General features: G+C 31.9%; 1 protein-coding gene across 3 annotated transcripts; it reads right to left on the minus strand.

Moving 5' to 3' along the window:
* Positions 1–142: 142 nt before the first annotated feature.
* On the minus strand, positions 143–10,831 carry LOC118042587 (uncharacterized). Of its 3 annotated transcripts, none has more exons than XM_035050301.2 (15): positions 9,913–10,830; positions 8,583–8,638; positions 8,049–8,107; positions 7,815–7,886; positions 7,307–7,390; positions 7,000–7,107; positions 6,489–6,551; positions 5,293–5,373; positions 4,949–5,014; positions 4,148–4,303; positions 3,889–3,966; positions 2,634–2,672; positions 1,601–1,683; positions 1,242–1,314; positions 143–464 (listed from the first exon to the last, which is right to left on the minus strand). In XM_035050301.2, the coding sequence occupies exons 1-15, from the start codon at positions 10,659–10,661 to the stop codon at positions 297–299; spliced, it is 1,935 nt and encodes a 644-aa protein (XP_034906192.1). In that variant the 5' UTR covers positions 10,662–10,830; the 3' UTR covers positions 143–296. The 3 variants fall into 3 exon arrangements, 2 of the variants coding, with proteins under 2 accessions (XP_034906192.1, XP_073261137.1); XR_012168097.1 differs by having other exon boundaries at positions 399–464; positions 1,601–1,660; XM_073405036.1 differs by lacking the exons at positions 143–464; positions 1,242–1,314; positions 1,601–1,683; positions 2,634–2,672 and adding an exon at positions 2,692–3,756 and having other exon boundaries at positions 9,913–10,831.
* Positions 10,832–22,288: the final 11,457 nt, after the last annotated feature.

The following is a 22,288-nucleotide window of genomic DNA, read 5'->3' on the forward strand; positions in this document are numbered from 1 at the left end:
TGACAAGTTAATCTCTGAGTGCATCACAACAGTAGCCTATTCACAGAATCATGTATCTGCTGGTTTTTACAGGTAATGCCATTTTTGCATTTCTTGGATGGGCCATATAAAGAAAACCATTAAGGATTGATTCACGAGGGAATTGATCAGAGAAACACGATCATATCAAATCCATTAAACATTTTAACATGACTACAGATTTTTTAACAATAATAAATACAATATGTACAAAGCATTACATCTCTCCACCAGCCCTGTGTGCAAAAAATGGCAGAATAATTTCCAACTTCATTTCATCAAGCCTTGAATACAGTGTTGATGACTTCTTTTAGATTCTTGCACCCAACAATTTTCATCCCTTGGAAACCTAGATTTGCAAGAGATTTTTCAGCTGATTTCGGGATTACGCACATTTTATATCCCAGTTTTGCGACAGTATGTACTCTTTTCTCCATCCTGGGTACCTGCAATGTTGTGACAAAAATATATACATTAAACAAGGCATATGAAACAAGATACTCTGTAGCTCCACCAGGAAATAGTGAAAGATACAGAGGTTTCAACTATCAAGGAACATGTTAAAGCTCTAAACGTAGCAAACTTCGAGCAATTATCTGCATTGAATGTTATAAAAAACACACCAACAGCATGTTCTCAATAAAGTAATATATTCCGTAAGCAAGTTGTGCTTTGAGTTAGCAGCATGAAATCCAAACATCATCAGCATGGCAAAGCTTTAATAACCATGCTTCTCAAGAACTATACATGTTTAGGCAGTGCTGGGCTTGCTGACTAGTTCTAAAATGCTGATTAGGCTCTTCAAAATTATAACAATAAAATTACAACGAAGTCCACACGGAGAAGGTTTCAAACCACACTAAGTTGAAACTCCATAAGTCAACACAGCAGCAAACACAGTATTCAGAACAAAAAAAAAACAGTAATAACCAGTCTGGACCAGTTGGATCTATTTTCTGACACAAGTCTTGTAAGAACAAAGAGGAAAAGGGAAAAATCAGAAATACCAGTTGCATCCATTTTCAGAGACACGCCTTTAAAGAACTAAGAGGAAACAAGAAATGCAGTTATATCATGTTCTACTTCATGTGCATGAAACTTGAAAGCTGAAAAAGGTTCACAGAGGTTTAAACAGAAGTTTACAATCTACAGAGAATAAAAATAAAAAACCACAATTGATTTTAACGTGCTTCTTGGTTGTTACAGTGGAAAAATGTACTTACTGCGCGAAGCTCGCCACCAAGGCCAATTTCTCCGATGAATGCAATGTTATTGGGAATGGGAAATTCCAAGAAACTGAAATGAGAGGGGAAAAAAAAACCAGATTGATCATATTTCAACTTCTGCATTCAATATCAACATCTATGGGACCAAAGACAGGACAAATTAACCAAGAGAGGAGCAATTTGAAAGAATGCAAACTAAAGGTCACAGGTTGCACTGGCAGAATTCACAACACTATATTTATATTTATCAGGTATGTAAGGGTAGACGGGATGCAAATCATTTCTGATTAAAAAAATATACACATCAGTTATAAGAGCATGAAGGAAAAGAGAGAACCAGACTACAGATCACACACCTGCTGCAAATTGCAGCTGCTATTGCAACATCACCAGCAGTCTCTGTCAGCATTACCCCGCTAACAACATTCAAAAAGATGGCCTAGTTAAGAAAAAAGAAATAGAAGAAAAACAAATGAGAATTAAACAAAAAACCACTAATTTTAAACTAGAATAATTTTAAAAGGTATCCAGTTACTTGAACAAAATGAATACTTTAATCATCTCTAAATCATGAAAAACAAAACAAGGAAATCCTAGAGTTGTGTTAAGGCATTTGGTCATTAGTTCATTGGCAAAGTACAAAAGAAACATGCTATGGATGCTTAAAGTCATTAAGTGAGGAAAAAGTAAAAAGCTCGTATGGATTTTCAACATTCATAAAACGCATCTTATTTGGTTCATTTACAGATTCCTGTGCATTTTAAAAATTCAATACTCTGCCTTTGCAGATTTCTGCATGTTGACAATACTCATTTGATTGATATTGCACAAGTTCAAATTAAAGTTTTGCTTTTTTACCCTTCATATTTCACATAATCCCGTTTAAGACGAGTTCAATATAAATAAAAAGCATGAAATTCAAATACAACCCTTGAGAAAGACCTGTTTTATTGGATTGGCCACAATGGTAAATCCTTTCATAACTGTTTTTTAGGAAATTATTTGACTGATATTGCACAAGTTGAAATTAAAGTTTTGCTTCTTTTTTTTTTCCTTCATATTTCACATAATCCCGTTTAAGACGAGTTCAATATAAATGAAAAGCAGGAAATTCAAATACAACACTTTAGAAAGACATGTTTTGTTGGATTGGCCACAATGGTAAATCCTTTCATAGCTGTTTTTTAGGAAATTATTCGACTGATATTGCACAAGTTCAAATTAAAGTTTCGCTTTTTTTTCCTTCATATTTCACATAATCCCGTTTAAGACGAGTTCAATATAAATGAAAAGCAGGAAATTCAAATACAACACTTTAGAAAGACATGTTTTATTGGATTGGCCACAATGACCACAAACCCAGAAAAGGAACATGAAAAATCAGCTTACATTCTCTTGGAGCATTAAACCAGCTTGCTTTATAAGAACCTAGAACCAGAGACATGTGAAATAGTTAAAAAAAAAAAAAATGTTTGTCAACTTTTCAATGTGAAATATTTAAATATAAGCCAAATAGGCTGTCACTTCAGAGATTCAGTTGCTACGTCAGCATTGGCTTTGCTTTACTTTTAGGTTGGAAGCAAAGAAAGGTGGGAAAATGTATTTGTGTGGGTGTGCACGCACATGTGTGAACACATAAAGATTGTAAATAACGTATCTTGTTCAAATTTACATTTCTAAACATGAAACTTGGGTAATTTCAACTTATACTCTCCAACACTTCCAGAAATCAAACAAATAATTCAAGTTAACAAAATGTTCCTTTCTTCTCACCCAAAAGAATTGTCCAAGCACATAAGATGAACACATGGTAGTGAGGATGTAAGTTAGTGAGTGCAGACTTCAATTTCATTTCATTTCCAAAAAGAAATGAGGAGATGGTGCCCACCACCATGGTTCTTAGTTGGAATCACGAGGTGTTGTAGTTGTATGTATTTAGAGAACAAATGAGATTTTTTTGTAAAGCATAATCACGTGACGGCCATGATGTCCATAACATAACAGTGATTCCATCCATTGGGATATTCCAATGCCCAAATCATATAGGCCCTATGTCATAACAGGAGGGCCAAAATCAAATTACATGGTGGGAATTATGTCCAACTTCCTATGTACTCCTATTCAGTCAGGCCACTTGCAGTGGCTGAGAACTGGGTTACCTCCGGCTAAATGCAGTTCAAGTTTGAACTTTATCCTAGGTGACCTTGTGGTTGTATGTATTCCTCGAAGGTTGACCAAGAAGAGTGCTCACCAAATAGCCATTCTTGATTTCAAGGTTTTAACCCAATTCACAGAATCACTTCTATGTTCTCAAGGATTACTATCTATCCAAGGGATGCTATTGTCCCGACCCTCAAGATCATGACACTGGTTTCTAGCATGCATTACTTCTTACGAACAAGTTAAAGATTTTTGCCAATTTTCAAAGATAAGTTCACTGGGACAATGATATAAAAGAGAGGTGATTGTGAAAAAAAAAAAAGCAATCACAATTTAGCCAGTACATGCCAACCTACAAAAAGAGATATGACATCAGATTATACATCTGAACAAAAAACTTAAATCAAAAAAGAAAAAGAAAAGGTGTATCCAGCAGCAATTATGACATGCATATGATATCTTATCAAAGCCTTAGACTACTTACAGATATGATCATGTCAGCTCGGCTTGATTGGATTCCATTAATGTGCCTTGAAACTGATGAACCAGAGACACACAGTGCCTGAATAAAAGTTTTAATGGACCATCAGCATTTGGTGAAAATAAATAAATGAACAAAACTAAAAGAAAGGAAACCTCAGTAAAATCATCATTGGACTTCTCATCCTCAAATAATGGTGTGTCCATTGCATACATGAAATTTTTAAAAAGTAAGAAGTATAAAAGGTAATTATAAAGATTACCTGAATTTCAATTAGGAAACTTCGAGATCCATCCATTATTACAGCAACAGCTAGCCCAGCTAAAAAATCTGAATCTGAGTGCTGCTCAGTTAAGAATATCTCACTTGGATTGGAAACAACTGCCAGACCCAACTGTGACATTTCAAAAACTCCAAGCTGACAACAAGGGATAATTCTAACATCAGTTCAGAAATGCAAAACTAGCATCTAAATCTTTAGAAACATCAAGGAGAAAATTCACATTCATTTTTTAAATTATTTCCAGGAAAATCCCTCCACAAAGATTTCTAGAAAATAGAAAGTTGCAGCTGCTGTTCTGAGACAATACATGTTATAGACAACATATGTAACTGCTTGAGCCAAGATGCAGTAAAGTAATCTAAACACCATCCCAGAAAAATAGAATTTAAACACCAATTTGGATTATGCAGTGCTCTACTGTAAAAGTATTGAAATTCATTAAATAGGTAAATTACTACATGGTATAGGATTTCTTCAGTAGATCTTATTTGAACATGAAAATTTCAAATTTTAAAATAAAAATAGAAACTTTAGCATAGGAAAGTAAAAAAATTAATTCAATATTTCTTTCCAAAACAAGCCAAAAGTTGGTAGAACTGCAATGCATAGAGGATATAGGACCCAGCTCCTATGAATTGACTGAAAAATTAAAATTGCCATGTGAAAAGTCTTAGACAAATTCCAAATTGGAGGGAAAAAAAGTTAAATACCAGAATGTCCAGATGAAATGAATGCATGCCACAAATATGCACAAAGTTGTATATCCCTAGAATTGCACACCTCATCTGTGGACCCAAAACGATTCTTCACAGGTCGAAGCAACCGATGAGATGAGTACTTCTCCCCCTGGTAGTTAGCATGACATGTCACTGATTAGCAATCTTCACCTTCCAAGTAAAAAAAAAAAAACAAATCCCTTGGAATCCCACCAAAGTAATGGTTTAAAGTTGCAATTGAAAACTAGCAGTTGAAGTTTCTCTAAAGAAATGTTTAACCTGAGAGGCATCCTTGAAACAGATAAAGAATGCCAAATAGAAAAGGTAAGAAAAGTAGTCTACAGTCTACTATAACCACGTACTAGCTTTGCCAACTATCCAAAAAAGATAATTTAAGAAGGTACCAACTTCCATATATAAGACAACATCAACAATGTGCTCCAATACACGAGGCCCTGCAATATCTCCAGATTTATTCACATGTCCAATCTGCAGAACATTATAAAAAGAAAAGAGATGAAAAATAAAGGGACAAGAGCAGAAAAGATTATTAGCATGCAAGATAGGGATTTACAGTAATAGCATGTCAATAATCATAGAGAAACCTACAGATTGACAGATGTATAAATCTAATAATAGAAAAGGATAAGCAAAAAACAAAAGAGGAAAATAAACAATTAAAGACAAGCAAAAAATCAATCTAGCCCCCTTTACCAAAGTGATACTGAAAAGTAAATCGATTCAAAAGAAAAATGAGGGAAAAGGGAGACGAAACTTTCAAGTTAAGGACTTGGCAAGACCATAGTATAAAAGACAGTTTTGTGACTCCTACAGTGAGAGACCGAAGAGACAAAGGCCAAAGAGTACTTGCTTACTTCCATCGCTAATAAAGAGGTATGAATCCAAAGAGCAAGAGCAAAATCAACCAACCAAGTAATGACATGATGATCTGGAAGCATATAGCATACATGTCTATTTGGGATCATTTAGTTCCTGATGTATTCTCTATCACCAGGCATTACCATACCAGAGTGAACAAACCATCCCTATATATTAGTACTTCTCCCTAGCAGTCCCTGAAGAAAGTTCACTGACGAAAAAAAAAAAAAATCCAGAACTGAGCAAAACTTAAGAGCATAACTATTGTCTCAGCTATAACCCAGCACCTCATGCACAATATTATTTACTATTCTCCATAGTTTCCAAATTTTTAGTTTTGATTTGATTTTTAATTTTCTCTATCCTCTTGTTTGTCAGTCTAAGAAGGATCAGTCTTGCATGTATACTTGTGTATTTGGTGGGATCTCCTTTATGCTTTTCAATAGACTTTAACTCTTCAGAAAAAATAATTAAAGAAAAGAATTGATTTATCTGATGCACCTGCAATGAAGAGAAATCAAAAGAGAGGAGTAACAAAGTAAATGGATTCATATTAATTCAAAACACTAAAGCAATAACAGTCTAGTTGATTTTTTTGACACATGGTGTGAAAGCATTCAGAACCCAACTTTTTGGTAATCTCAGAGTTATAATTGAATAACGAATTCAAAGATATTAAACGAAACTAGATTAGTAATTTTTAGGTTATTGCACAGGATTCTCACCAAAAGTATTGGGATGTTAGTTGTTTTCGCAAAACGCAACAGTGCTGATGTGCATTCCTTAACCTGTCACATATCCATACAGTAACATCAATCAGCAACTCTCTCCTGAAACCACCAGATAAATGTGCCCACAGCACACAGATATTTGCATTTTTGCTTCAGAAAGCAAAGAGTATAGGAAAAGGACCACCAAAATTTACACATAATGCTTTCTGACAACATTCTGATATGTTTGCATTACTTTCGCTCACAGAGAATGAAGATAGGTGGACAAAAGGTGCTGTCTTTCTGTGTGAGGCCTCTGGATTGTCAACAAGACAGTAACTTTAAGAAAAGTAGATGCATTTTGAGCGCAGAACTACATAGCAAATGAGGTGATTTACATAACTTTGGGTCAAAATACATTGCTTAAAACCATGTCTTCTTGCACTGATGCACCCCATAAGAGTTGAATACAGTAAGCTAAAATCTCATATTGCACTTGGCAGTCTATAGTGCATGAAGTTCCAACCTGTGACAGTCCTCCAGCACTTCCAGCAACTCCTTTCAGATAAACTGTTTGAATTGAATCAATAATCAGAGCACGGGGGGAGAGATGATGAATTTTTCCAAGTATATCCTGAAAAAGGGAAAGGAAACTAATTATGAGAAGTTCATACAAAAGTATCTTAGACCTGGATAATTGAGTAGAATGCCCATTCATGATCAGCCTGAAAGAGTTTAATAAAAGAGCACCAAAATAATTACTAAAGAAAAGGGACAGTTCAAATCAAAACTATTACCAACAAACCAGTTAGGGTAAGTCCAAAATTGTTCACCTCAATATCAGTACTGGAATATAAGTAAAGCTCCTCAGTTCCAATCTCCATACGGTCTGCTCTGTTTCCAATTTGCTCGACACTCTGCCACGAAGAAGAAAAAAGTGAAATGGTATTTGCTTGTTGATAATAAGATCAAGACTTATATTACCAAATAAATGTCAAAATTTATCTTAGGATAGCAGCCCAACTGTTGTAGCCTTCCAGGAGCAAAACATGAGTTCGATAGATTGAGTACCAATTTCAGAGCCTCCCGCACTATCCCTATCTAAGAGGTGATGATCCTTAAGATTTCCTCATTCTAAGTGCGGAGTGAAAAATCAGGTTTTCCCTTCTAATAATTTTACCAAAAAACCTCATTAAAAACCATGTAAAACTGGTATGTCATTTTCTGCACAGGTAAGAAAGCATATGGCCTCGTCATTTTTTTGGTGGGGGGGGGGGGGGGGGGCAAGAGGGCTATTGAGAAAGCTGAAGCATGTGAAATTTGTCTGCAGGAAACACTAACCTCTTCACCAGAAACATATACAACTGGAGCTGATCCACCAAGATCCTCACTGTCAGCTATTATTGCAGCAATCTTCCAATTCAAAAGAGTTGACATAGAATACTTAATAGAGGGGTTATTTTGGATCGAACGAATGAGGCATATAGAAAAAAATATGATCACATAAAAAAATTAAAGCAACAAATTCTGATGATGTAAAAGCACATAAGATCAAAATTATTACAAGAGACTCACCTGCAATAACAATGTGCTCTTGCCGACCCCAGGATCACCACCAACCAAAACCAAAGAACCTTCAAATGCAAAGGACATATAACCAAAGTAAACTTTGAGTCCACTTCTTACAGAAGAATGATTTGAGCATCAAAAACAGACAATTTTGAAAAGACTTGACTAAAGACATGAAAGAAGTAGCAAAAACATCTGTGTGCAGGATTAGATAGCAGGACTTAAAGCCTATGGATTTCAATCATGTGCTCCATTGCTCCTAAAACTTCTAGCTAATAAAATTCAGCAAGTAAAAAGGTCAGGAAACAAAGTAATATTTTCAAAAGCTAGAGGCTATAACTGGTTATGTTCTAAGAAAAATAGAGTTTTTTGTAAAGAGACCAACTTTTCAATATTTCATCGTAAAATGGCTGCTCTAAAAACTTGAACTTGCTATATTGTGGTTGCAAGCCCATGACTCATCACCAAGCAATGGCTTCTAAGCTTTTTATCCCAAAACAATTATTAATTTAAAATATTATCAAGTAAATCTGATGAAACCTGGAACAAGACCACCCCCAAGCACCCTTTCAACTTCACTTCCAAAAAGTCCAGACCTGGATCACAACCAAAAAATATGAATACAGATTTCCTAAAGCAAATATTATTATGAACTCAATCAATCAATATCATGAAACATCATAAATTCATCATTACAGAATCCAAAGCAGTTGTGCAATTGAAAAATAAACTACATTTTATAAGAAAATGCCTAAAAGCTATAGAAATTCTCTGCCATTCCACAACAAAAGGAGCATGGCCGCAATAATGGAGGTATCTATTATAATAAATGTGGAAATTGTTTCACATATTCAATGAGGGGAAGTTAGCTGCAAGAGCTGTCCACAAATGATGCAGAGGAGTCAACCAAACAATGCACGTTGAAAATGAATAAAACCCAGGCATGGAGGACCTCCAGGCAATCCAATGATGTTCTCACTCGAACATAAGAGAGTTGTTTCTCTTCATATAAAAATCATATTCCTATTGTATCCTTCATACTTCACAGCAATTCCATAAATCCATTGAATTTTTAATCACCAGATTACACATGTAGTGTTACAGCCATTACAGCATACAAACAAAAAATCTGTTACTTATGAAGGCATTAAAAGTAACAGACAGAATAATGAATACTCTACATAAAACACACAATCTTAGTTTTTAGTAACGCTTCTTGTTCAAATAAACAAAAGTCACTGCTCAACCAAGGCTAATTGGCTGTGACCTTACATTTCCTCTAAAAACCAGACTATGTTATTTAACAGGATACATAGCGGTTTAAAAGTTCCATTTGGTGGAGTTAAATGGGTTCCATGAGTGCAACCATCACCACCACCATTCCACCAACAGCACTCACCACAGTCCCCACAACCATGGCCACTGCCCTTGCCGCCATACCACCACAGTGTTCCACAATTGACATTTCAACCCCTAGATCTTTAACTTCTCGCCAAAATCAACTGATATAACCACTTGATATAAGCAGGTAGCGGGAATCAAATCCACATCATAGGCTTAGAAGGCTAGGGGTTATAGTCCTTTATAACATCTCAATTCAAAACAGAACAGAAGACTTTGGTTTCATTCCGCTCCTTTGTGAAATATGAAAAAAAAAAATCGAGCAATAAGACAGGAGCCAAAAAAATAAAATTCATAACATCTATGCAGCCCTCTTTTGTCTTAATGCATGGTTAATCCTATCATTTTATTACAATAGCTACAAAATAAAAAGAAAAGAAAAGATGCATCACATATTCTAGTGGTATTTTCAGTTGCCAATACAACAAAACAGGAAATAAATCCCAAAACTGATAAGATAACAACTTACAAAGGAATACGCCAATTCAACATATTCATCCCACGATTCACATCTGTCAGCCTCAAAGGACGCAACTCCCCAGGCTTCTGTGGCATCCAAGACCGCACTGCATTCTCCGAAGCCTCAATCCCACTCACCTTATTCCCACTCCCAATTTTCGCCTCAAAAAACTGCTTCATTGTCCCTACTTCATTACACGATCGACAAGACCCCCACCATTGCCCTGAAGTAAACCCACAAATTTCGCAAACCCAACTAGTTTTACTTTTCCCCTTCGTCCTATACACCGCTCTATCCCCAGACCCCACCGCCCCATTAACTGAACTCCCCTTCTTCACACCCACATATCTCTTTTCCTTCTTCAAATCCTCTATTTCATTACGATTACTCGGCAATCCCATCTGGCTTTTCTCTCGTTTGATTAAATTCTCTCCCGCTAAGCCATCCACTTCCTCATCAAAACTGGACAGCCTGAGCTCCGATTCTCCATTCCCGGCACTCCCGCTGGCGCCACTCTGCGCCACTGTCCCATCCGAGATTGGGTCGAAAACACTCCAAACTAGAGGGGCTTTTTTGGTGCTGTCAATGGGAATGGGGTCGTTTGCGGAGGAATGGACAGCGAGGCCTGATTCTTTAGAAAGGAAAGGGGAGGTGGTGAGGTGGAAATGGCGGGAGAGAGAAATAGGGTTGGGTTTTAAGAGGAAACGGCTTTTGTAAGTGTAGAATGATCTTACTACTTTCATGGCTGTGGTTTGCATCAGGGAGGGAGAAAGTGAAAAGTCTAATTCATGAAGGAATGAGTTAGGGTTTTTGGGTTTTGAGGATGATATAAAATGGGAAACCCGCCAAGTTCAAAACAAAAGGAAAGGGTTAGAAATCAATATGTGCTCGGTTGTGTGATGTAAATTATTTATTAAATTCGACTGTTCTAGGACTTGAAAGTTTTAACTTTAAGAACTAAAACCCAGAACTTTGTATTTGATTTGATTTTTAAAATGAATTTTTTTATTTTAAAATTAAATAATATAAATATTATCATAACATCACTTAATTGATGTGGCTAGTCCAGAGATAACTTGGTCGATTGATGAAAAAAGTATAACAACAAAATTAAAAAATTGACAAAAAAAAAACGTTTAACTTGACTCCTTACTTAACTTGTGTTTAAAATTAAAACATGTGAAAGTTGACTTGAAATAATTCAGTCGACTTAATCGATTAAAAAATAAAATAGATGATTGTTAAAAAATAAATCTGAAGATGAAATTAAAAAAAATAAAATTAAAAGAAAAATGGAGGGAAATGAAAAAGAAAAAGTGGGGGCTAAATAGGGAAAAGAAAAAGAACTTCACTCTGAAGCTCATTATGTTAGGGTAATGGGTGAAATGTTATTATTAACACCACCTTCTTTTTAGTGGAATAATGGATGGATTATGCTTTTGAGAATTTTTTAAACTTTAAGAAAAAAAAAATTATGTTTTTATTTTTATTTTGATATGTTGATATCAAAAATAATTTTTTAAAAAAAATATTATTTTAATATATTTAAAGTGAAAAGCATTTTAAAAAACAACCTCTAACTTAATCTCAAACACGCTTATATCTCTAAATTTAAATAAACTCAAATTTTATAATATGAAAGATTTGAGAGGGTGGGAGAGATCGGAAGATATCACTTAAAAAGTATTGTCTTGTTCACGTCCCCTGGGAATTGAGCTTTGTCCAAAGCTAAAGGCATATTGAACCACCTTATTTGGAAAATTATTTTTTTTTATATGAAATTTACTTTTCTAAAAAATGAATTATTTTCTATTATTTGGATATGTTAAAGAAAATATTTTTTATAAGATACATTTACTTTCACTAATAGCTTTAAATAATTATAATAATTATTAAAAAAAAATATGATGTGGTGGTGAAAATAATGATAGTGATGATTGTGATACTTATTATAACATTATTGGTGATGGTTATGGTCATAGTATTTATGATGGTGATTGCAATAATGTTTTGTGGCAGTGATGGTGTAGGATGATGGTTGTTATGACAATAATGATGTAGTTATAATTGTAATTGAGGTTATTTTTGTAATAAGATGACAACTATAACAATTAGTAGTGATAATTACTATTATGGTAGTGATAATATTAAGTGGCATGGTGATTATAAAAATATTGATGGAGTGGTGGTTACATTAATAACTAAGTGAAGTGATGGTAACCATAATATTGGTTGAGAAATGATGGTAATTATTGCAATAATTGTGGTAGCTAATGGTGGCAATTGTTGTTGTAATAGTGATGGTATTAAAGTATTAGATGGTGGAAATGGTTATGAAGTGGTAATTACATTGATAAAAAAAAATGATGATGACGAGTGGTTGTGGTGGTGGTGGTAGCTAATGGTTATGGGATGGCGGTGGTGGTAAGATAATTGCGATGGTGATAATGGTAATGGTAATGGTAATGGGTTGATAATGATTATTGAAATACATAAGTTGTGGTGTTAATGAATATTGTGAGTTGGTAATATCATGAAAAACATTTTAACCTCCTAAAATTAAAATATTTTCATCCAAATTAGTTTTATTAAGAAGTTGATTGGAAAATATTTTGTATTTGGTATATGTTTTAATGTTTGTTTTACATTGAAAAATGGAGAAAAACAATTTCTAGAAAATTAATTTTTGCAAAACAAATTTTACAAAATATAAAACATGTCATTGTTTTCTTGTTTGTTTTATTGTGGACATTGAGACATTTTAACTATGAATTGTGGCAGTGTGTTGTTAGTTTTTTCTTTAATGAATTAAATGGCTAGGTGTTGTTGATCAAGAGATGTCTGGGTTTTTTGTTGTTTTCTATCTTGGAGGCATGGTTGGTCAAGGCAATGTGCAACATAGTTGGTCAAGAGAGCTTGAAGTTGATTTTACTCTTGATGATTTTAGCGGCTAGGTGTTACTGAGTAGGGGCTATTTAGGTTTTTCTTTGCTTTCTTTCTTGGAGACATGGTTGGATAAGGAAGCGTTTACAGCTCATTTTCACTACTGTTATTCAGAGGCTTTTTATGGGCAAGTAAAGTTGTTGTTTGTGCCACTTTGAGGCTTTTTGACTCCTCGACTATGAGTTGCTAGACATTCACGTTTGAAATCCTTGCTTTTCTTATGTTTTGTGTTGCCTCACATCTTTTCTCGGTTTAAGTTTTTCTGCAAAGGGTGCACTAGTTTTGGAGTTGGATTCTAGAAAGCCGTTGGTTTTCATTTGGCTTGATTGGGCTATTGAGTGTTGTGAGGGTTGTCTTGTAGATGATGGCATGCAATTATGATTATTCATTAAATACAAGGTGTAATTGTCTTCATCATTTGTCCTTCATCAACTTTGAGAGGGCTGGTGATTGTTATGCTGGATTGGATGTTAAATTAGGTGTTAGCAATTTATTTGTTGATTTTAGATACTTTGCCTCTACTTTCCCTTCCAATGTTGTTAAGTTGTGTGTGGGTTAGTTTCATTAATAACTATTCTAGTTTGATTCTTTTTTTAGAATATATATATATATATATATATATATATATATATATATATATATATATAATTGGTCTTGCTAATGTTTTGTCACTTCATGTCCTATTTTTTTATGTTTTTTGTTAGAGTGGCATGCTATTTTTTTGACATCTTCTATTCTGATAAAGAGCAGGTGGGGTGGTTTGGGTTTAATAACCTTCATCGATTACAAGTGAGGAGGTTTGGTGTTGTGACATTTTCTACTTGCTAGTAGTTTCTTCTATCCTTCTACTCTTTTTGTTTTTTCTTTTTGGTTGGTTTTAGTTTTCTTATTTTTAACCATCATGTTAATTGTTTTTTTTTTTCCATTTCCTTTTGATGACTTCATAAGTTCGGGTTTCACTCATTGTGCTTGAGTTGACATGATTTTTGTTTTATTATTTGCTTTGCTAGTACTTGTATTTATGCTAGTTTTTTCAAGTTTCTTATTAGTTTATGTTATTTTTCTTGGACGACATTCCATGTTGGTTGGTATTTTGAGTTAACATTTCTTTGTTGTTGCACCAAAGATTGGTTTTTATATTCATATTGTTGGTTTCTATTTTGTCTGTGTTCGTGGTTTATTGCTTTAAAGGTGGTTTGTTGCTAGGTTTTTTGTTTTCATTTATTCTTTTACTTATGAGGAAGATTTTGCTATTGCCTATGTGGTATGTGGTCTTGATTAAAATCATGATATTATCTAAAGGTTCAAATATGCTACGGAATATGATTGGTCATCAGTCAATGACAACCATTATCTTGGGATTTCACGTCTAAGGAGGGTGGGAAGTATGCATGGTAGTATCTTCCTACAACATTGTTGAATGGTTTTATTGTGAATTTTTTGTTGTTTTTGTTGCCTTTGGGTGTTTGGTCTGTTTAGAAAGCACCTTTTTTTTAAAAAAAATCATACTCTTCTCTTTCAAGCTTTAGCCTATTTTGGCCATACTGTCATTTGAATGGGGTACTCTAAACTAAACATTTATTAATTATTTGTATTGTTGCGATATGCAAGTTAAAGGATGAAGTTTTATTTCAATAATGGTTAACTTTTTAATTAGGTTTGCCTTTTTCTTTTAATGATGAATTAATTGTTGTTTATGTGTTCTATAGGAGCCCTTGATCGTCTTTGCTTGGTCATCTTTTAAACTTTAGGCTATCATGCATTCTGCATCTTCAAAAACATTGCCATATGCTTCTTTTATTATTTAAGGTCTTACTCATTTTCTTATTCTATTGTGAATGTTGAGTTTGGAGGATGTTTAGGTTTTGTAATTTACCTTTCCATTTATTTATCTATCTTTCCATTCATCTATTCTTTTAGTGTTTTTTTCCTCTTCTCCCTTGCTTTTGCAATATTATTGTTATTTAGTTTTTTATATTATTTTTTTATGGTTGTTAGAATCTTCTTTTTCATTGTCTTTGATTGCCATCTTTTTGTTTACTATGTTTTGTTCAATAAAAGTCTTTGGTTGTTGTGATGCTCCTAGCACTTTATTGGTAATAAGTATCTCAGCAAATAGCTTTCTATTATGAGATATTTTGCTTTAAGACATGCATTTTACATTAGCTTGGAATTGCCTTGGAATAGAACATTGGTTGAAAAGGATTATTGGTCTTTCATTAGATGCATTCTCTTATTTTCTTCAATTGATAATTTAGCTCATCAAACCATTAACTATGCTTGTTTTGGCTTGGGGGAACCACAGTTAATACCTTTTAGTTTTTGTAGGGCGAGATTGTGTTGTCCTTAGAAGGTTGAGAATGAGAGGATTGAATTCTTTTTATCTATTCTATGATGTGTGAAGTTTAGTAGTGTTAATAGTGTTAGGATTCGTTTATGATATTCTTAGATATTAATTTTTTTTCCCAAAATTATTTGTATTTTCACAAAAATTTGTTGGATGTTTGATATCATTTATTTACTTATTTTCTCAGATTCTGTTCATTCCTCTCTCTTTTTTTGTTTAGGGTTTCATTACTAATTATTTACTATATGCTTATCATTTCAAATTGACAAACATAATTTTGTTATCTCTTAACATAAATAGCTCTTTAAAATATCTTTTTGACTATTGCTTTACATGAACAATGCTTTTCTTTTTATGCATACTTCAACTCATAACATGCACACTTCATCTAGTTCAAAGGTTTTTTTTTTCTTTTTAAGATCCTTAGCAATTAGAACATTGTCCATTCACATTTTGTATACATGCCCGCGACGACTTGCGAGCAATATAACTACTAAACTTTTAAAAAGAGTACATTTATGGATGTTGTATTTTAAAAACCCTAAATGGCTGATAAAAAGGTATTTTATCGGATAAGATCTCTCGCATCTAGTTTTTATTAGTTGAATTTATATCTAGACTTTTTACAACTTATCTTGACTTATATCTTGGTTATCAATTTTCCAATCCAACCTATTTGGTGAGTCTAGTTCCCATAACAAAGTGTAAGGTATATTAATGAGATAAAAAGGATTTAATACCAAAATGATTATGGATTTTTCTTTTCTTTTCTTCGTTGGTTGGTAGTATTTTTTAAATAATTTTATTGATATCGTGTTTATCTCTCCAATCTAATCAAATATAGATAATATAAAACAAGAATAACAAATTCATAAAAATTTTAAATACTATAATTTTATTTGAGATTTAAATGTTGATAGCTAAGTATGCAAAGATGACAAATGATGCTCATCAATCTAACTTATTATACATTCACATTTATACCAAAAAAACAAATCATTATATATTCATTGCTCATTAAGTAAGGAATTTGAATAGCTATACGAGCATAGATGAAAACAATACAAGAAAAAAACAACATAACATGAATTCTACCGAGTAAGGTCACCGCTCAAAAAGCCTATTTCGAAATTTTATCACTTGATATTTTTTTCTTTAAGTAGTCGCTTGAAATACAAACTAAATAATCTTATTTTTAATATTTTAAAACCTTAAACTAAATAAAAATAATAATAAACTAAATAGGAAGAATAAAAAAACCATAAAGGACAATATTCTTCTAAACTAAATAACAATAACAATAACTATGGAAACAAAATAATTTCTATGGATTTCTAATCAAGACTCTCCAACCATTTTTCTTTCTTCGTTTCATGTGCGTAAAAATTTTAGATATCAATTTAAGTCTCTTCAAGATTAAATATTATATAAGAAACATCAATTGACAAATAATTTCTATTACACTTGCTTCTAGTGTAATGAATTGCAAACCTCAAAATTACTTTATTAACATATGTTGTATCTATATAACCATTGAATAAATATACATTTTTGATAATAATAAACTTGTTATCTCATTCATTAAGAAAAAAAAAAAACTTGATATAAAAAAAATCAACATAGCCTAAATCAACGATTTTCTTTTGTTAAACACCTTCATTGTTCTCTTTGTACTTAAACTTAAACTTCTCAATAAGAACATTTTTTACGTCATCACATCTATTACTATCATTATTTATAAAAATATTATCAACATAATCATTATCAAAATATAACATCATAATTTGGTGGAGAATTTAATCCGTATTTATATTCTCTTCTCATACTTATGAATGAGCTCTCAAAATTAGCCATGGATTTATGATAACTCCCTTCTAGTTTTTTCTTCTTCATATTCCCTAATTGACGAGATAATTCTTCAACATGTCTCAAGAAGTTTATCACCATTAGTTGACGTGTTAATTCTGCAATTTATCATTACATGTCTTTTATTACTAGTTTCTAAATTTTTATTTCTCAAAAGAGAACCTCTTCATCTCCTCTTACAAGAGCATGTCTTGTTTTGTGATTACTTCTTTTATTTATGATTATTCAATATCACACAACACCACTAGAAACATTAGACTCTGATACCAACTAACACATACAAAAACAATATAAGAAATATAACAAGCACAAACAATATAAAATTCTACTGAATTGGGTCGCCTTACAAAAACTTTAATTCAAGATTTTATTATTGAATGTTTTCTTTTTATATAGTCTCATGAAATACAAAACTAAACAATCTTAATTTATATTAGTCTTCAACCTAAACTGAATAAACAAAATAAAATTCCTAAATTAAATAGGAAGGATAAAAATATCATAAAAGAAAATATTTTCCTAAAATAAATACAAATAAAGATAAGTACAAAATAAGTCATTTTATCTAAAAATTTCTCCAACATCATATATACACAACGTGTCAGGTTTTAAATATCTATTACTCAATCACTATTTATTATTCAACATGAGAACTTAAATAATAGATGTTTTGGGTAAGTGTATGTTTATATTAAATGAAAAAAAAAAACTAATAATTTATTATGAAAAATTTACTTAATATGCTCTTCCATTTTATGAGCTATCTCATCGTAGAGAACATGTCTAATTGCATGCAATATGTCCTAGATGTAAAACAATCTCTCATAAAAACGAGTTCTAACAAAACTACCCTCATGAAATCACGTAGAAAGTGATTTTTTAAAATCCTTTTGGAACTAAGTAAATAATTATTTTTAAACATCATTTCATTTGTTAATTTTTTTTATTAGTTTTAAGTAAATAATTAATTTGTTACTTTAAGAAATAAATAATAATTTTATAATTATATTTAAAATAATTCTATATTTATATGTTGGGGATATGCTAATAAGTAAAGGTAATTTTTTAAAAAAAAATCATTTGCAAGTCAACCTATCAAAATTTGTTCACAAAACAATTCTAGTAAAAGGTTCTATTAGAGAGATTATGCTTATATTTAAAGATATATTAACTATAATTAAACATATAAAGTTATATTTAAGAAAACTAAAAAAATACAAGGATAAATTAAACTAATTCGGGTTAAATTTAATTTGTTTTAAATGCATCTCTAGAAGTATTAGTGTCCCTCTTCAAAATTTCAAATTACCTAAAGTAAGAGAAAAAATATTTTTTAGTCTTTAAATTTTTAAAAATTTGATCAAATAGAACTTTCTCATTATAAAATTTTATACTGCATTTAAAAGGTTCAAATGGTACAATGTATATCATTTATATTTAAAAAAAATGGGAAAGAAAATTCATTTTTTTTAATAAGGTTTATATTGAAAACTGATGAAGTACCAAAAATTCAAATAGCCTAGAAATAAAATCTTGAATTAGATAATCGGTTAATCAATTAATTCTAGTAATTTCATCAAATCTCTTTAACCAAGGTGGTTTCTAGCTTGTTAGGTCAAGGTGGCTTATAACTAGTATTGATAAAACGTATTTTTTTAGTGAAGATGATGACTCTCCAATACTTAAATAAGTATCTTTTTAGAGAGAGAAAATATAATAATATTCTAGAGAGATATGCTCTAAAAATATATATGCAGTAGAGAATGAAGATTACAAATCATTGTTCTGAAGGTCTCATGATGTATTTATAAATCATGAGTCTTGTCTTTTTTATTTTTAGAGGAAAGCATGTAGTGTGATTTCACTTTTATAATATTTTAAGGTATATTATGAGGTGTATTCCACTCATTTTATCCTGTAAAGCAAAAGGATAGAGACACCATGATAGACTTTAATACACCTAATAGACTTGTCTAATTAAGTCTATTTATTGAGAAATAATTCCTTTAAGATTTCAGGTAAAAAAATATATAATTAATGATGTTATATCCAATCATTTCTTAAGTCTCGCTAACTAGCCAAACCTAGTATGCCTCCACTGGGCATGCTTATGTTGGCAAACCTTAGAACTAAGAAGCTTGATGTTCAGAGTGAAACAATTTTAAACTTTTATGTTATTACAAGGGTATTAAAGTTAAATTTTTTAACCATCAACTAACAAAGCAACTAGTAAACCTATTAATGTTGACACTTGGATGCTAGCTATAATTAAAAAAAAAAAACCTATCTTGTCAAATTATTTGTAGAATGTTCTAAAGGATCAAATTTCAAGGACTGAAAAAAAAAAAAAGTTTTTGTTTGTTGATTTAGTATGAAAACTTTTGAGGGGATACAAAACAAAAACTCAGAAAGAGAAAGTGAATTTCTGCAAAATCTTAGGAAATAGATTGAAATTAACTCTATTAATATATATATTGCAAGTTGAGTGTGGATTATATTATGAATGAATTTAACAACATCCATATTCTTCTCTTATCAAATAGATAACCAAGCTAAAACGTTAATTATCCATAAAACATTTACATTCATCCTAGTCTGGTAGAAATTATGATCTCCACTAAGTAGATATCAATCCTCCTTAACTTATAGTTGAGACTAGTTAATGACCAGTTTTGGTATGCACACTATGCTATGAACAAATCAAAAATCAATTTAAGCATAAAAAAACATGTGCAGATAAAAAAATATGGGCAATATTAAAATTTGAGTTGGCAATGAAAAATCTAAAAGGCGCATTAAAAGCTCGATTAGTATATAAAAAAATTAATTGATCGCCATGTGCAATAATAAATACTAAAAAAATTGTTAACGATAAACAAAGACTGGATCGGGATGCTAAGTGATAGATACATATAAAGAACACATAATTTGTGACGTGTCATGCTATTTAGCTTCTTTATTTAATTATTTGTCTCTTTTCTTTTATAAGAGAGAAATAAAAATTGAATCGAAACAAAATAATTTGCTAGCATAGTTTCTTCGCTTTATATTTTTTCAGTGTCACCCTTTGTCATGGTTCATTGGATGGTTTGGGTTTCAAATCATATCATGTTGGGGTTGGCTCGACATAGCCTATTTACCAAGTATGCCTAGCACATAACCCAATCACCTTATTGAAAACCTGATATGGCTCTCGAAAAACTTTTCAAGTTGGCATTGTTTTAACCTTTGCTAAACTTGATTAGGCTTAAAAGCGAAACAACGAATTGTTAAAGAATAAAATAATAATAACAATAATGTTTAGGGAGCAAAAAAAAAAAAAAATACAACACCACTTTTTATTGACTTTGGTTAGCCCGAGTTAACTTATCATATTCACTAGTAGGGTCATAACATGACCATAATAAGCTAACTCGATTTGTCAAGACGTCTTTTTTTCATTTATTTGCCCTTCTTTTCTCCCTAGTTAAGTCTTCATTGAGCTTGAGTTGGATGAAATTTAGGACCAAATTGAAGAGCTATAAAACATTTAGAGACCAAATTAAAAAAAATAAAGAGTTATCAAATAATAAGGACCAAATAAAAAAGACTAACGAAAAGTTGAATTAAAAAATAATGGTGCATGCATCACATATACCGATATATGAGTAAGTCAACTGCTTTTGGATGGTGCTACGACTTTCTCTAAGATCTGATTATGACTCTCCCTAATCACTAGAATTGATAGCATCTCTCTCCTATGGTGGTGTATGATGACCAAAAAGCCACAAAGTAGCTTTTTTCTTCCATTTATTTTCTTCATTGTTTTCTTTCTCTCTTGATTCTCGTGTCTGTCTTGGAAAAAACCCAACTATTATCATCCACAATAGTTTATGAAAGAGGACGTAGTGTTTATTTTATAACAAATTAACTGGTAACTCAACTAACAATAGTCAAGTGGTAAAGAGTTAACTAGGAGGAGAAGACATCCATGGTTTAAATATTACTACTTGCATTTTTCAATCCATATGTAAGTGTGTGCTTGACATTTTTTAATACACATATTTTGCTAAAACTAAAAATTACTGCTTTCTCATTACTATGCCCAGCATTCCAAAAGACAAACCCACTCATTACTGTTAATAAAGTCATGGCTTGACAAAAATAACCTCACCTTCTTGTATCAACAAGTCATTATTTCAAACCCATCCCATGCTTGTTCCCAAAGCATGTTACCATACTTTTACGAACTTGATGTTTTGGTTTAATGTTATTTTCACACACACACACATACACACATATTTCATCATTCTTACTGTGTATTTGTTTGTGTTTTTAGATTACTATTAAAATTTAGTCCATGGTCCACAAGGACCTTGATATTGTTTTGCCATATTTTTTATGCATTAATAATCATATACTTATGTAATTTAACATTATGAAATACATGTTTTTTTAGTTATTTTATTATTAACAACAATTTTAACCAAAATCTTTTAATTGTTTTTTACTTAACTACTATTTCAACCATAATTTTAACAAAACATATATTTTAATCTTTGAGTGGGTTTGTCTTTTGGAATGCTGGGCATAGTAATGAGAAAGCAGTAATTTTTAGTTTTAGCAAAATATGTTGTTTGACCTTTTTTTTTTAGTGGAGCCCACCCCTAAACCACACATCAAATTCTTAACTAAACATATATAAATTGTGGTTGGAGCAAAACACAGCCCCAACCATAATATCAAACAGACCCTAAGTGTGCGATTGATTGAGGACCTTGAGTTGACAGGTTCTTCCTAGTGATTTGACTCTTGAAAATAGCCACTCAGTTATGGATCGCATCCAGTAGTACGTACATGATATAAAAAAAATAGTGTTTATTCTATAGGACGTGTGTGTGTGTATGTGTGTGTATTGTTTTGAACCCGCTTCAAATTTTTTATTAGTACGAAGAGTTTTAGTGCCGATGTGTTGTTATGTCACAATCGCACAAATTAATTATCCTAACTCAAAACACAACACACAAGATAGTATAGAGCAAGCAAGGGGTCGATCCCACGAGGAAGGTTCAAGTAAGATTTTTATGCTAAATGATATGTAATTTAGGGGGGGTTAGACGTTATCCAGGCTAAAGCAAAAGAAAATAGAAAACTATTAAGCAAAATTAAATAAAATCAGAAAATTATCAAGAGAACAAACTTTGGTCACAAGTAAATGTCCACCTATAGAAATCAGAATTGATCGTGGAA

This window comes from Populus alba, chromosome 1 (assembly GCF_005239225.2).
Source record: "Populus alba chromosome 1, ASM523922v2, whole genome shotgun sequence".
NCBI lineage: Eukaryota > Viridiplantae > Streptophyta > Magnoliopsida > Malpighiales > Salicaceae > Populus > Populus alba.

Excerpts from the sequence above, each read along its gene's own strand:
- LOC118042587 (XM_035050301.2), bottom strand. The coding sequence starts at position 10,661 with ATGCAAACCACAGCCATGAAAGTAGTAAGATCATTCTACACTTACAAA. Across the intron at positions 8,108-8,582 it reads TGGGGGTGGTCTTGTTCCAG|GTTCTTTGGTTTTGGTTGGT; the intron begins GTTTCATCAGAT and ends TTGCATTTGAAG. Across the intron at positions 7,391-7,814 it reads TATATGTTTCTGGTGAAGAG|AGTGTCGAGCAAATTGGAAA; the intron begins GTTAGTGTTTCC and ends TCTTCGTGGCAG.